At 42.9% G+C, this 16,979-nt stretch overlaps 1 protein-coding gene across 1 annotated transcript in view; it reads right to left on the minus strand.

Annotated features, from left to right (window-relative positions):
- Positions 1-2,209: 2,209 nt before the first annotated feature.
- The window catches only part of LOC121714719 (up-regulator of cell proliferation-like), a 34,636-nt gene continuing 19,866 nt past the window's right edge, over positions 2,210-16,979 (minus strand). The window contains 10 exon segments of the mRNA XM_042099736.1: positions 2,210-2,298; positions 2,489-2,958; positions 2,960-3,329; positions 3,782-5,767; positions 6,095-6,136; positions 10,913-10,954; positions 15,470-15,511; positions 16,130-16,171; positions 16,266-16,335; positions 16,413-16,639. Of these exon segments, the coding sequence (XP_041955670.1) occupies positions 2,210-2,298; positions 2,489-2,958; positions 2,960-3,329; positions 3,782-5,767; positions 6,095-6,136; positions 10,913-10,954; positions 15,470-15,511; positions 16,130-16,171; positions 16,266-16,290 (3,108 nt within the window). The 5' untranslated portion in view covers positions 16,291-16,335; positions 16,413-16,639.

Here is a 16,979-nt window from a genome sequence, read left to right on the forward strand (position 1 = left end):
ACATGATTTTCCTGGAGTTTCAGTGTATCAACAGACTTTGAATGATGTCCCTCCATTTCAGAATTCATCACCAAAAACAGTTTGGACTTTAGAGGGCCCTGTAAATCCAACAACCTCTCCTCCTCTTGGGTCATTGTGTCAAAGAACACAAAAACTGCAGTAGACACCTGCATGAGGAAACTGAATTGTGTTTCTTTGGAAAGTATGTCTCCCCTCATATTAACTATTGCCACAGGTTCAGGAAACACATCAATGTTGCTCTGTCCACATGGAAGACACCAGGCAATCTCCACCAGGCCATTTGCGATCTTCTTTGGGACATTTCCTCCATCCATGTCTCTGTGTGTGAAATGTATACTTTGTTGTGTACTCAGGATATGATTGATAAATTGGGATTTGGAGAGTCTACAGTCTTTCAGACGAACAAAGGTAAGGAGAGGTATGGGTGCATGGACCACACTGTCCTCTAAATGGTTTTTGTTGTGCATAAGGTCATGGGGTCGCCACTCTTTGTAAATATTCCTAAGAGCCCATACCATGAGTGTGCACTGATTATTATCAGGGCAAGGTAATAGAAAAGGGACAGCAAACTGGCACATTGACATCTTGATGGACATTTCTTGCTGCAAAAAGCTGTCAGCACAAAGGTAGAGCGCGGTAACCAGATCCAAGGGATTGACTTCCTCCTCCTCCTCCTCCTCATTGCCACCAGAGTCTGCGGTTGTGTGATTCCGGCACTTTGTATTGATCATCAGTAGTTTTCTTATGAAAGCCAGAGGGACATCTTTGAGAGACTCCACCTTTTTGTCTAACATTGTACCATTGCTTATCTCCAGTAAAGAACTGAGAGTGAGTTTATTTGGATACAATTCCAAAAGACCCAATTTGCTAAGAAATGATAGCAGATGACCTGTAAAGACAATCATCAACACTTCACAAAGAATACCTTTCAGAAACAAGTATTTTGTAAAACACATGCAATCAGGAAAACTAATATCATACAGTAGATATATGTTTAGAAATATGTATGAGAAATATGTTTTTGTGAGTTTTCTGAGAAGAATACAAATTGTGTTATATCTGACAATGAAGACCATTTTTCTTCCCGTATGAGTTTAAAGTACATTTAGAACTACATAATTAATTACATCTGCAATCCTTGGGACTTGGAGAGCACATACATGTTAACTTTTTTCTCAACTGCACATAATGAAAAGTACGGAGTTTGGTGACCTACCTCTTTTACGTCTTGGTGGAACTGCTGGTGGAACACCTATTTCTGTGCAGAAAACAAATAAGATTAATGTCAAATGTCATCTGTTTCACATCATATTCAAGGTGTGCAGTTAAAAGAACACAATTTGTAAAGGTCATCCTTTGAAATATGTTTTTTTTGTGCCAGGCTTGTAGTACTTGAGTCACAGACTCTGACTTGAGTCCAACTCAAGCCCTAATTGCAAGGATTAGGGCTTGACTCGGACTTGGACTCGTAAATTGGAGATGAGGACTCAGATTTGTTACAGTCGCTTAGAGCTTAGAGATTTTACTGAAGAACTCAGAAACAAGTACAGCTTGTACTACAATCAAGACTCCGCAAGAGGCAAAACAAACAGAGACTTTAAATAGTACAACTAATAACAGCTAACAAGTTAACACAGGTGATACACATGAGAAGAAATGACAATAAGCAATCAGGTAATGTCTTCCAGGTGAGTCCATCCACCAGAAAAGTCCAAAAATGGGCATGGTTTACTTCCTGCTTGTCTCCCTGGAGGAGCTCTCTGTCGCTCTTTGCTGGTCGGATAGCCTCGTGACAGGACCCCCTCTCCTACGGCCGACTCCCAGCGGCCCAGTGCGATCTGGTCTATTTCGATGGACATATCGAACAAGGCCTCGATCAAGGACGTGTCGTGCAGGGACCCAGCATCTCTGTTCTGGGCCATACCCCTCCCAGTCAATAAGGTATTATAGTCCCCGTTGACATGTCTCGAGTCCAGCAGCCGCTTTACCGAGTAGGCCAGACCTCCGCCTATGAGACAGGGTCGGGGAGGGGGAAATACAGTGGGGGACAGGGGAGAGGTAAGAACTGGCTTCAAGTTGGTGAGGTGCTGAAGCTGGTCTTGGTGAGCGCCCAACATCACTCCTGGTTTAGTCAAAGCATTCCGGATCTGTGCGGCCTCGGAGGAGGGTGCTTGTGACTCCGCGGGATTCATGTTGATAGCTGAGTCTTGCCGTCACTGTCGCCTAGAGATGGCCCACCATTGGCTCTATCTGCTGGCCAAAACTGATGGTTTACCACTGAAATCCAAGAGGCAGAGTCACAGAACGACAAGAAGGAGGTCCAAGGCTTTGGGTTACTTCCATCTTGTCTCCCTAGAGGAGCTCTCTATCGCCCTCTGGTGGTCGGATAGCCTTGTGACTGAAATTAATTAGTACCTTTTATACTGTACATATAGTAGTCGGGCTGCACGATTATGGCCAAAATGACGTTCCATGACCAGTTTCAGACAAATTGCAGACTGAAGTTTATTCTCAACCAATTTTGTAATTTCTTGGCCAAGACTTTTGATATTAATTTGGAACTCAGACCTGTACCTTTCCACTAGGTTCACATACATGTCTTTGCGTTTGTAATACTCATTCAAATTCTTCTTCATCTCAGCTGTCTGATCTGCAATTACTTTGAAGGCATCCAATTCCAAATCTTCAGAGCAACTCTTTACTCTGTTGGTGTCAGTGTTAGATACCTGTGTCTCTGCGTTGTTCAGCCATGAGTAGATGCACTTCCTGAAAGACCATTCCCATCCTGAGAACTCTTTACAAAGGCTGTCATAGGCATAGGCAACAAGTGTGTTTCTAAAGCTAAAGATGAAGTGTTCATGTTTAACTGCATTCCATAAGCTATTCATCCATATCAGAAAATCCGGAATCTCTGATAAATGTTCAGTGTTCATAAGGTTTTAGCAGACTCCTTTTGAGCTCATGCACAGCTTTGCTGTACCCTGAATTGACAGGTGCCATTGGGGGAGTTCCATGCCACAGGCCTGGTATGTACCAGTTGTTCTTTTCTACATCATAATCCAACACATCAGTGAACTCCTTTATTTCAGACTGGTTCTCCATGCCAGCAGCAATCTTTGTCATTTCATTCAACTGGTCCAAAAGGTGCTTCCGATCTTTCGTGAGTTTGCTGTGTGCAGATACACCTGAGACATGACAGACTGGTTTCTTTCCAAGTTGCTTCATCCTCAGAAATGCATGAACTGCTATTTGCAGAACATCTTTCATGTCTGCTAAATTCTCCATGGCAATATTTATGATGGTCACATTGTGGGATAAATTGTATATGTCTCTCATTGAATGTTTAGTATACCTTACATACATGTAGTGAAATCTAATTGCCATCACCCTACTCTGACCCTTGTGTCTTTTGCAACTCCTAGGTTAGAATGTTTAGTTAACTTAACCCTTGTGTCAGAAGTATTTGGGTAACCCCAGGATGCGGGGTCATGAACATTTCTTATCTTTGTCAATACACCAGATGGTTAAGTGGGGTTGTAAACATTTCGTATCTCTGTTAAAATACTAGAAGGTTAAGTGATTAATGGAGGGCGACAACTTGTGATTTTCCATGGGTGTGGGATAAGGTATAAGAGTTGGCTTCACCCACAGATGTGTGGGCTTGTTACTTTGACATTTCATGTGGGTAACATGCTCCCGGCGTCGTGAATAAAGCTGCAGTCTCACACCAGTTGTCTTGGATTAATTTTGACCACAACATCACTGAGGCCTATTACAAGTGTTGCAAGTTGATTGTCATGCTTGAAGCTGCCATCAAGTGTGGCAAGTTCAGGTGCTTTAAGGCCCTCAGTGTCAATGAGCAGCACAAAGTCATATTCCAGCTCCTCTCGGAGTTCCTGTCCAACGGAGAGGAAGAGCATGTAGGCTCCACGAGTACAGCGGCCACTGCTAACAGGGAACTGGACGCCAAACATGGTGTTGAGCAGAGTAGATTTCCCTGTGCTCTGCACACCCAAAACAGACACGACCAAGAGTCGAGAGCTCCCTACTTTTCTGTGCACCTCCATAAGAACATCAGTCACCCACTTCTCTGGAATGATGGATGCGTCTCCATCAAGAAGCTCCATGGGGTATCCATCAAGTAAAAGCTCAGCAGCAACAGAAGGGAGGTTTCTTCTAACATCTGACGGTCTGGATTCGTACATCTGTCCCATTTCTCTCATGTAATGTTCAATGCCCAAAGAATTGTCCAGAAGCTGCTGATCAATCTCTACTGTTGATATGTTGTCCTTTCCCTGGCCTGTTTCTTTGATTTTTTTGCGAAGTACTGTTAAGTGAGATTTCCTATCTAGTTTCAGTGACATCCACTTGAGAAAGAATGTTCTCTGCTCTTTGTCTGTGGTAGACAGTGCTTGAATGAACTGCTCCATTGCTTTTGCAGTCCTGATGCTGCCTTGTCTTTTTCTCAATGTACATTTTTCCCCAAGAAGTTGAGCCTTGTATTCTTCTAGACTGAGATCACCTGCGTTCTGTAGTCTGCATTCCTCCATCTCAATTTCAGCTATTTTTTTGAAGTATTCACTTTGGAGAGGCAGCTGTTTCTTCTTGTAGTCAGCTATTGGACGAACCCCAATGCCTTTCATTATGTCATCAGCTGCAAGCTTTGCTGACTGTGAGGCCTTATTTTTACATTCGTCCACAGAGATCCCCAAATCATGTGCGATGTCTGACATTTCCTCTATGTTAATTTTCTTGCACGCTTCCAAGGCTGTTGTTATGGCACCAATTATCTGCTTGGAGAACTTTGCCATGTTGAGGTTCCGTTTCCGAATTAGTACATGATTTTCCTGGAGTTTCAGTGTATCAACAGACTTTGAATGATGTCCCTCCATTTCAGAATTCATCACCAAAAACAGTTTGGACTTTAGAGGGCCCTGTAAATCCAACAACCTCTCCTCCTCTTGGGTCATTGTGTCAAAGAACACAAAAACTGCAGTAGACACCTGCATGAGGAAACTGAATTGTGTTTCTTTGGAAAGTATGTCTCCCCTCATATTAACTATTGCCACAGGTTCAGGAAACACATCAATGTTGCTCTGTCCACATGGAAGACACCAGGCAATCTCCACCAGGCCATTTGCGATCTTCTTTGGGACATTTCCTCCATCCATGTCTCTGTGTGTGAAATGTATACTTTGTTGTGTACTCAGGATATGATTGATAAATTGGGATTTGGAGAGTCTACAGTCTTTCAGACGAACAAAGGTAAGGAGAGGTATGGGTGCATGGACCACACTGTCCTCTAAATGGTTTTTGTTGTGCATAAGGTCATGGGGTCGCCACTCTTTGTAAATATTCCTAAGAGCCCATACCATGAGTGTGCACTGATTATTATCAGGGCAAGGTAATAGAAAAGGGACAGCAAACTGGCACATTGACATCTTGATGGACATTTCTTGCTGCAAAAAGCTGTCAGCACAAAGGTAGAGCGCGGTAACCAGATCCAAGGGATTGACTTCCTCCTCCTCCTCCTCCTCATTGCCACCAGAGTCTGCGGTTGTGTGATTCCGGCACTTTTTATTGATCATCAGTAGTTTTCTTATGAAAGCCAGAGGGACATCTTTGAGAGACTCCACCTTTTTGTCTAACATTGCACCATTGCTTATCTCCAGTAAAGAACTGAGAGTGAGTTTATTTGGATACAATTCCAAAAGACCCAATTTGCTAAGAAATGATAGCAGATGACCTGTAAAGACAATCATCAACACTTCACAAAGAATACCTTTCAGAAACAAGTATTTTGTAAAACACATGCAATCAGGAAAACTAATATCATACAGTAGATATATGTTTAGAAATATGTATGAGAAATATGTTTTTGTGAGTTTTCTGAGAAGAATACAAATTGTGTTATATCTGACAATGAAGACCATTTTTCTTCCCGTATGAGTTTAAAGTACATTTAGAACTACATAATTAATTACATCTGCAATCCTTGGGACTTGGAGAGCACATACATGTTAACTTTTTTCTCAACTGCACATAATGAAAAGTACGGAGTTTGGTGACCTACCTCTTTTACGTCTTGGTGGAACTGCTGGTGGAACACCTATTTCTGTGCAGAAAACAAATAAGATTAATGTCAAATGTCATCTGTTTCACATCATATTCAAGGTGTGCAGTTAAAAGAACACAATTTGTAAAGGTCATCCTTTGAAATATGTTTTTTTTGTGCCAGGCTTGTAGTACTTGAGTCACAGACTCTGACTTGAGTCCAACTCAAGCCCTAATTGCAAGGATTAGGGCTTGACTCGGACTTGGACTCGTAAATTGGAGATGAGGACTCAGATTTGTTACAGTCGCTTAGAGCTTAGAGATTTTACTGAAGAACTCAGAAACAAGTACAGCTTGTACTACAATCAAGACTCCGCAAGAGGCAAAACAAACAGAGACTTTAAATAGTACAACTAATAACAGCTAACAAGTTAACACAGGTGATACACATGAGAAGAAATGACAATAAGCAATCAGGTAATGTCTTCCAGGTGAGTCCATCCACCAGAAAAGTCCAAAAATGGGCATGGTTTACTTCCTGCTTGTCTCCCTGGAGGAGCTCTCTGTCGCTCTTTGCTGGTCGGATAGCCTCGTGACAGGACCCCCTCTCCTACGGCCGACTCCCAGCGGCCCAGTGCGATCTGGTCTATTTCGATGGACATATCGAACAAGGCCTCGATCAAGGACGTGTCGTGCAGGGACCCAGCATCTCTGTTCTGGGCCATACCCCTCCCAGTCAATAAGGTATTATAGTCCCCGTTGACATGTCTCGAGTCCAGCAGCCGCTTTACCGAGTAGGCCAGACCTCCGCCTATGAGACAGGGTCGGGGAGGGGGAAATACAGTGGGGGACAGGGGAGAGGTAAGAACTGGCTTCAAGTTGGTGAGGTGCTGAAGCTGGTCTTGGTGAGCGCCCAACATCACTCCTGGTTTAGTCAAAGCATTCCGGATCTGTGCGGCCTCGGAGGAGGGTGCTTGTGACTCCGCGGGATTCATGTTGATAGCTGAGTCTTGCCGTCACTGTCGCCTAGAGATGGCCCACCATTGGCTCTATCTGCTGGCCAAAACTGATGGTTTACCACTGAAATCCAAGAGGCAGAGTCACAGAACGACAAGAAGGAGGTCCAAGGCTTTGGGTTACTTCCATCTTGTCTCCCTAGAGGAGCTCTCTATCGCCCTCTGGTGGTCGGATAGCCTTGTGACTGAAATTAATTAGTACCTTTTATACTGTACATATAGTAGTCGGGCTGCACGATTATGGCCAAAATGACGTTCCATGACCAGTTTCAGACAAATTGCAGACTGAAGTTTATTCTCAACCAATTTTGTAATTTCTTGGCCAAGACTTTTGATATTAATTTGGAACTCAGACCTGTACCTTTCCACTAGGTTCACATACATGTCTTTGCGTTTGTAATACTCATTCAAATTCTTCTTCATCTCAGCTGTCTGATCTGCAATTACTTTGAAGGCATCCAATTCCAAATCTTCAGAGCAACTCTTTACTCTGTTGGTGTCAGTGTTAGATACCTGTGTCTCTGCGTTGTTCAGCCATGAGTAGATGCACTTCCTGAAAGACCATTCCCATCCTGAGAACTCTTTACAAAGGCTGTCATAGGCATAGGCAACAAGTGTGTTTCTAAAGCTAAAGATGAAGTGTTCATGTTTAACTGCATTCCATAAGCTATTCATCCATATCAGAAAATCCGGAATCTCTGATAAATGTTCAGTGTTCATAAGGTTTTAGCAGACTCCTTTTGAGCTCATGCACAGCTTTGCTGTACCCTGAATTGACAGGTGCCATTGGGGGAGTTCCATGCCACAGGCCTGGTATGTACCAGTTGTTCTTTTCTACATCATAATCCAACACATCAGTGAACTCCTTTATTTCAGACTGGTTCTCCATGCCAGCAGCAATCTTTGTCATTTCATTCAACTGGTCCAAAAGGTGCTTCCGATCTTTCGTGAGTTTGCTGTGTGCAGATACACCTGAGACATGACAGACTGGTTTCTTTCCAAGTTGCTTCATCCTCAGAAATGCATGAACTGCTATTTGCAGAACATCTTTCATGTCTGCTAAATTCTCCATGGCAATATTTATGATGGTCACATTGTGGGATAAATTGTATATGTCTCTCATTGAATGTTTAGTATACCTTACATACATGTAGTGAAATCTAATTGCCATCACCCTACTCTGACCCTTGTGTCTTTTGCAACTCCTAGGTTAGAATGTTTAGTTAACTTAACCCTTGTGTCAGAAGTATTTGGGTAACCCCAGGATGCGGGGTCATGAACATTTCTTATCTTTGTCAATACACCAGATGGTTAAGTGGGGTTGTAAACATTTCGTATCTCTGTTAAAATACTAGAAGGTTAAGTGATTAATGGAGGGCGACAACTTGTGATTTTCCATGGGTGTGGGATAAGGTATAAGAGTTGGCTTCACCCACAGATGTGTGGGCTTGTTACTTTGACATTTCATGTGGGTAACATGCTCCCGGCATCGTGAATAAAGCTGCAGTCTCACACCAGTTGTCTTGGATTAATTTTGACCACAACATCACTGAGGCCTATTACAAGTGTTGCAAGTTGATTGTCATGCTTGAAGCTGCCATCAAGTGTGGCAAGTTCAGGTGCTTTAAGGCCCTCAGTGTCAATGAGCAGCACAAAGTCATATTCCAGCTCCTCTCGGAGTTCCTGTCCAACGGAGAGGAAGAGCATGTAGGCTCCACGAGTACAGCGGCCACTGCTAACAGGGAACTGGACGCCAAACATGGTGTTGAGCAGAGTAGATTTCCCTGTGCTCTGCACACCCAAAACAGACACGACCAAGAGTCGAGAGCTCCCTACTTTTCTGTGCACCTCCATAAGAACATCAGTCACCCACTTCTCTGGAATGATGGATGCGTCTCCATCAAGAAACTCCATGGGGTATCCATCAAGTAAAAGCTCAGCAGCAACAGAAGGGAGGTTTCTTCTAACATCTGACGGTCTGGATTCGTACATCTGTCCCATTTCTCTCATGTAATGTTCAATGCCCAAAGAATTGTCCAGAAGCTGCTGATCAATCTCTACTGTTGATATGTTGTCCTTTCCCTGTCCTGTTTCTTTGATTTTTTTGCGAAGTACTGTTAAGTGAGATTTCCTATCTAGTTTCAGTGACATCCACTTGAGAAAGAATGTTCTCTGCTCTTTGTCTGTGGTAGACAGTGCTTGAATGAACTGCTCCATTGCTTTTGCAGTCCTGATGCTGCCTTGTCTTTTTCTCAATGTACATTTTTCCCCAAGAAGTTGAGCCTTGTATTCTTCTAGACTGAGATCACCTGCGTTCTGTAGTCTGCATTCCTCCATCTCAATTTCAGCTATTTTTTTGAAGTATTCACTTTGGAGAGGCAGCTGTTTCTTCTTGTAGTCAGCTATTGGACGAACCCCAATGCCTTTCATTAAGTTATCAGCTGCAAGCTTTGCTGACTGTGAGGCCTTATTTTTACATTCGTCCACAGAGATCCCCAAATCATGTGCGAAGGCTGTTGTTATGGCACAAATTATCTGCTTGGAGAACTTTGCCATGTTGAGGTTCCGTTTCCGAATTAGTACATGATTTTCCTGGAGTTTCAGTGTATCAACAGACTTTGAATGATGTCCCTCCATTTCAGAATTCATCACCAAAAACAGTTTGGACTTTAGAGGGCCCTGTAAATCCAACAACCTCTCCTCCTCTTGGGTCATTGTGTCAAAGAACACAAAAACTGCAGTAGACACCTGCATGAGGAAACTGAATTGTGTTTCTTTGGAAAGTAGGTCTCCCCTCATATTAACTATTGCCACAGGTTCAGGAAACACATCAATGTTGCTCTGTCCACATGGAAGACACCAGGCAATCTCCACCAGGCCATTTGCGATCTTCTTTGGGACATTTCCTCCATCCATGTCTCTGTGTGTGAAATGTATACTTTGTTGTGGACTACTCAGGATATGATTGATACATTGGGATTTGGAGAGCCTACAGTCTTTCAGACGAACAAAGGTAAGGAGAGGTATGGGTGCATGGACCACACTGTCCTCTAAATGGTTTTTGTTGTGCATAAGGTCATGGGGTCGCCACTCTTTGTAAATATTCCTAAGAGCCCATACCATGAGTGTGCACTGATTATTATCAGGGCAAGGTAATAGAAAAGGGACAGCAAACTGGCACATTGACATCTTGATGGACATTTCTTGCTGCAAAAAGCTGTCAGCACAAAGGTAGAGTGCGGTAACCAGATCCAAGGGATTGACTTCCTCCTCCTCATCATCATCATTGCCACCAGAGTCTGCGGTTGTGTGATTCCGACACTTTGTATTGATCATCAGTAGTTTTCTTATGAAAGCCAGAGGGACATCTTTGAGAGACTCCACCTTTTTGTCTAACATTGTACCATTGCTTATCTCCAGTAAAGAACTGAGAGTGAGTTTATTTGGATACAATTCCAAAAGACCCAATTTGCTAAGAAATGATAGCAGATGACCTGTAAAGACAATCATCAACACTTCACAAAGGATACCTTTCAGAAACAAGTATTTTGTATAACACATGCAATCAGGAAAACTACTATCATACAGGAGATATATGTTTAGAAATATGTATGAGAAATATGTTTTTCTGAGTTTTCTGAGAAGAATACAAATTGTGTTATATCTGACAATGAAGACCATTTTTCTTCCCGTATGAGTTTAAACTACATTTAGAACTACATAATTAATTACATCTGCAATCCTTGGGACTTGGAGAGCACATACATGTTAACTTTTTTCTCAACTGCACATAATGAAAAGTACTGAGTTTGGTGACCTACCTCTTTTACGTCTTGGTGGAACTGCTGGTGGAGCAGCTATTTCTGTGCAGAAAACAAATAAGATTAATGTCTAATGTCATCTGTTTCACATCATATTCAAGGTGTGCAGTTAAAAGAACACAATTTGTAAAGGTCATCCTTTGAAATATGTTTTTTTTGTGCCAGGCTTATAGTACTTGAGTCACAGACTCTGACTTGAGTCCAACTCAAGCCCTAATTGCAAGGATTAGGGCTTGACTCGGACTTGGACTCGTAAATTGGAGATGAGGACTCAGATTTGTTACAGTCGCTTCGAGATGGCCCACCATTGGCCAAAACTGGTTTACCACTGAAACCCAAGATGCAGAGTCACAGAATGACGAGAAGGAAGTCCAAGGCTTTTACTGCAGAACTCAGAAACAAGTACAGCTTGTACTACAATCAAGACTCCGCAAGAGGCAAAACAAACAGAGACTTTAAATAGTACAACTAATAACAGCTAACAAGTTAACACAGGTGATACACATGAGAAGAAATGACAATAAGCAATCAGGTAATGTCTTCCAGGTGAGTCCATCCACCAGAAAAGTCCAAAAATGGGCATGGTTTACTTCCTGCTTGTCTCCCTGGAGGAGCTCTCTGTCGCTCTTTGCTGGTCGGATAGCCTCGTGACAGGACCCCCTCTCCTACGGCCGACTCCCAGCGGCCCAGTGCGATCTGGTCCATTTCATTGGAAATCTTGAACAAGGCCTTGATCAAGGACGTGTCGTGCAGGGACCCAGCATCTCTGTTCTGGGCCATACCCCTCCCAGTCAATGAGGTATTGTACTCCCCGTTGACATGTCTTGTCTTGAGTCCAGCAGCTGCTTGACCGAGTAGGCCAGACCTCCACAGGGTGACAGGGTGGGGGAAATCGAGACTCCATACAGTGGGAGACAGGGGAGAGGTAAGAACTGGCTTCAATAGGGATACATGAAACACCAGACTCACTTTCATGGATCTTGGGAGTTCCAGGTGGTAAGTGACTGGGTTCAATCGCCGAAAGATGCAAAAGGTCCAACATAACATGGAGCCAAGTTCTTGGATTCCACTCTCACTGGGAGATCCTTGGTGGACAAGCAGACAAGTTGACCATGTCTGAACAGGGGAACCGGACCGCTGCGTCGGTTGGCCTATCTCTGGTGGCAGGCTGAATAATGGCTCAAGGCAATACGAGCCCATCTCCAGACTCTCCGGCAGCGGGACACAAACGCCTCAGCAGTGGGGACTGCCACAGAGAGGCTAACAGAGACCAGAAGGCCTCCCAAAATCGAGACGCAAACTGAGGACCACATGCTGAAAGATAAGGTCGGCGGTTTCTTGAGCAGATGGCAACTTGGGAAGTGCTATTAAATGAACCGGTCTACTACCACAAGGATTACTGTATTTCCCACGGAATGTGGCAGGCCTGTCACAAAATCCATGGAGACATGTGACCATGGTCTAGCAGAGGCAGTAGCAGCCCTGCTGGCCATTGGTGACAGGATTTGTGCTCAGCACAGACTGGGCTGGCGTTCACAGAGTAGTTGACATCCCTTCTCATCCTTGGCCACCAGAACCTCCGCCGAATGAACTCAAAGGTGCTCTGCACACCCGCCTGGCCTGACAAACATGAGGCATGACCCCATTGCAGGACACGTGATCCAATTGTGCTTGGTACAAAGTGACAGCCCTCTGGAGTCTCGACAGTGGCAGGAAAAGGCATCTGCCGGAAAACAATTCTCCAGTCGAGGAGTCAAGGAGCCGCTCAACTGAGTCGGTGAGGTGCTGAAGCTGGTCTTGGTGAGCACCCAACATCATTCCTGGGTTAGTCAAAGCATTCCGGATCTTTGTGGCATCTGAGGAGGGTGCTGGTGACTCCACGGGATTCATGTTGATGGCTGAGTCTTGCTGTCACAGTCACCTAGGGATTGCCCACCAGTGGCTCTATCTGCTGGCCAAAACTGATGGTTTACCACTGAAACCCAAGAGGCAGAGTCACAGAACGAAGCACACACTAATGCAGTGTGCAGTGAGCTGCCTGCATCAACAGCGCCGCTCGGGGAGCAGTGAGGTGTTAGGTGCCTTGCTCAAGGGCACTTCAGCCGTGCCTACTGGTCGGGGTTCGAACCGGCAACCCTCCAGTTACAGGTCCGAAGTGCTAACCAGTAGGCCACGGCTGCCCCTACTGTACATATAGTAGTAGGGCTGCACGATTATGGCCAAAATGATAATCACGATTATTTTGATCAATATTGAGATCATAATTATTTATCACGATTATTAGTCAATTTTAGTGACAAAAATATTTTTTTCCCTGTTGGACTTGGTATCTGGCTCACCCAAATTCTTCCCCCACATCTACTCCCCTAAATTACTGCAAATATAGACTTGACTGCGACTTCCAAACAACTCTCAAACAAAGTGTGTGTGCTACTAATATTTGGGGAGACTGCGAGTGAGGGGATGCAATCACACAGCCCAATATGATTACCTTAGCAACCAACATCTCATTTACCCAAGCAACAACTTAGCAACAACTACCACAATCTAAACCTAGCAACCAGCATATCAACCACTTTATTTAGCATAGTATCCAGAGTGGCTAATCGGGAGCTTAGGGAGGATTCTCGGTGGCCTGTTAAGGTTTGGGCCGGTCTCAATATTGTGAGCTTAAATATATTGTTTTTTAAGTTCATTTGCTGCACCCTCACGGCATTTCAGCAGCTGGAGCTGTGCGGTCGAAACCCTTCACTTGCAGTTTCCCAATTATTTTCCAACAAAATAACACTCACAACTCGCAACTAAGTCAATATGTGCAGTAATTTACTCCTTGAGTTGCACCGCCCTGGTATGACAAACTCTCATGTGTGCAGGGCAGTGTAGCAATAATTACTATTACTGTAAGGATCTCAAAAGCTCTAGAAAAAAATATATTTGAGATGTGTCCTCCCGTAAAAGATCTAAGGTTCATGTTCACTGTTTCAGTGAGTAGGGGTTAGCCCTTTTGAGCCAAAGTGTTGAAATTCAGCAAAGCAGAGTGCGCATTTGCAGGGCTTGTCACTGTTGACATGTGGTACAAGCTATCTTGCCTAGCTTGGGTAGTGAGAGAAAGTGGAATAGAACATAATGCCCAATACTCAAATATGTGGTTTAATGTTCTGCATTATGCCCAATATTCCAATATGTGGTTTGATGTTCTGCATTTCTCACTAGTGGGTCACTTTGACACTAAAAGTATGATTCTACGTAATACCTCTGTATGATATCTGTACTGTCCCTGTGTAAGCGAGAATATTATGACTTTGCAGTGTTTCACTGGTCTTCATGGCTGCGTCAGGAGCTATCTGCTCCGGATTGCCAGGTTGCCACTAATCAATTCAGTGTAGTCCACCTGAAATGGGATGACTATCGTTATCTCCAGTCAGCCTGGAAGGATACTTAAACCCTAACTATTTCCTTGTCTAGTTAGAGCAGCTGATGGATCTTTAAGTGAAGTCATGCTGTCTCTCCCTTGATGCGCATTATTGTAAATGAAACTGTTCCTGATTTTTCCTACCATTGGTCCGACTGGGTCTTCATTCATCTGTGGTATCAACATTACCATCAGTAGCATACTCTATGTGCAGAAATAAAGTGGCCTTACTTTGCCTAAGTTGTTAAATGGAATTGGTGAGTCTTCAAGTCATAATTTCTTCCTCCTGAAGTTATGAATGCACTTATTTCCAGATTCTATTCTGATGGATAGGTAGCTATCAGGCTGCTAAAGTTCACATGTAAGAACAATCAAAAATGTCAAACTAGCTACAAACTTTTTTACTAGCTCAGGGAAGGCTATAGCCTTTTCCCAAAGCCAGTTGGAAGGACAGCTACGATATCCTTGCCATTTATAAAATTGACAAGACAAGCCTCTTGTTTATGCTTTAATTGCGTGATGCTCTCGTGAGTTGAGACAACTTCGCGGATAGCTTCTAGCGTCTCTTCCTCCGTCGCCATTGTTGCTGTGCTGTTGAACTACCAGCTTCGCTGGACTACAAGCAACTCGGCAGGTGAGTTCCGCGTCATCACTCAACTGTGTGGTGAGTCTGTGGTGGTGCCACAAATATTAAATCAACCACAAATTTGCCCAGAAATAACCATAACATATATTAATAAGTTAATCAATAATGAGTTTTTAATATAACACCTTTGGTCTTGACTTAGTATGCATTCCAGTTTATTAATTAAATACTCAACATCCATTCCCTTCAAGAGTTCAGATTCAATACACAAAAGCTAGCTGTTTAAGGTATATTGTAAATGGTAGATAGATTCTGTGATTGTTTTTCTGTTGGTTTATGTTTTGGACAGCTGATTTTATGGATTGTAGTACTGAAAGAAATGTGCAAACTCATTACATCTCTCAATTGATGCCAAAATGCATGATTAATAAATTTGACTTTTTTTTAAATCAACTACACAAAATGAAAAGTAGTTCACAAATCTGCAACTGATGTTAGCATCTGATCAAACAAAACAATTTTACAGATATTAGATTTAGTAATTAATTATCTGACCTACCTTTCTTGCATCTTGGTCGAACTGCTGGGGGGACACCTGGTCCTGTTCAGAAAACAAGTAAGAGTATTGAGATGATTTTATTTATCTATATTTATTTATAATTATTTTTATAGGCTACAGTATAACCTTCCTGTGAGTGTGAAATAAAAATTAAATTAGATGTGTCCATATGGACCATTGCAGGGTCATTCTCATGGCAAGTCATGCACAAGGGCCAATGGTGGCCGTGCCCCCCCACTTGCCACCATATAGCTCCGCCCCTGGTTGGTCAGTTTCCCTGTGTCTCAAGATACCAATGCGCCTAAACACACTTCATTTCTAGCAAACACAAAAATGGGTGCACATATGTTTGTAATAGATGGAAACAGTTATTCTGCATAGGTCCCAAGATAGCCTTACGTCTGGCGCCATGAATAAGATAGGGTTAAGTTGAACTGAAATTGGACTTGGCTCAGACAAGAGGAAGGAACTGAATAAGGAAATCTGAGAAAATTGTCAAAATCGTATTGATATTGGTTATTAAATTGAGTTCAATTATGTCTAGGAGAAATGGGCTACACATTGTATAAGAGAATAAGGCATCTGGTATGAGGCATAAGGAATAATCATCTACTGCAAACACGTTTAGCACCCCTATACCACAACAAAACAGACACATACTTTGGTGTGGTAGATCCTCCTCTTGTAATTTTGAGTGATGCACTGTGAATGATAAACCAAAGTTTTAAAAAGAAAGTAAACTAAAATAATGTTCACAATGTTATCATTAATGTATGCACTATAGTATGTAACATACAAAGTTCTTCATCTGGTGAAGCCATGCTGTTTTCCTCAAAGGTCAATCATTGGCTTTTACACATCCAAGCCTGCAGACGATCAGTCATTAAATTAGAGCAGATAATTAATACAGGAACAAATCTATATGAATTAATTCATGACTTACCCTTAATCCCTCATGGACGTATGTCGATACAGAGTCTGTCAATCTTCTGACAAGACATCTGTTGTTCACAAGTTTTTCTACTGGACCTGGACATTGAGAAGGGTTTTTGGTTTCCCTTTTGGTTTCCCCGACTGTTGGCACGTTTCCCAGAAAGGGAGGAGGCGGTTGGGAGGAATGTTGCAGTACCAGCCTGCGCTTCCCCGAAGGAGTATTTGTGGCACAGCTAGCTGTAGAAAACAATCAAAAACAGTACCTACAGCGCACAAAGCAGAAATTACATGAGAACATCAAATTACATCATTTATTTACACAGAAACACATGTAATTAAATAAAATGTAGGAGGCATTAGCAGCAGGAACAAGTTACTTTTAAAATCTAATGCATTATTTCTGCACCTTGGCCAATAAAAGCATACACTGGTTTCATTTAGTGTCATCCCTATGTGTTACTGCTGTAGTTGCGTGCATTTTCTATTATATGCTGTAAATATCCTTTGGAGAAAAGTGTGTGTGTGTGTGTCTTTATATATGTGTGTGTGTCTGCATGTGTACACGTGTGTGTGTGTG

The sequence above is a fragment of the Alosa sapidissima genome, chromosome 8 (genome assembly GCF_018492685.1).
Source record: "Alosa sapidissima isolate fAloSap1 chromosome 8, fAloSap1.pri, whole genome shotgun sequence".
NCBI classification, from domain to species: Eukaryota; Metazoa; Chordata; class Actinopteri; order Clupeiformes; family Clupeidae; genus Alosa; species Alosa sapidissima.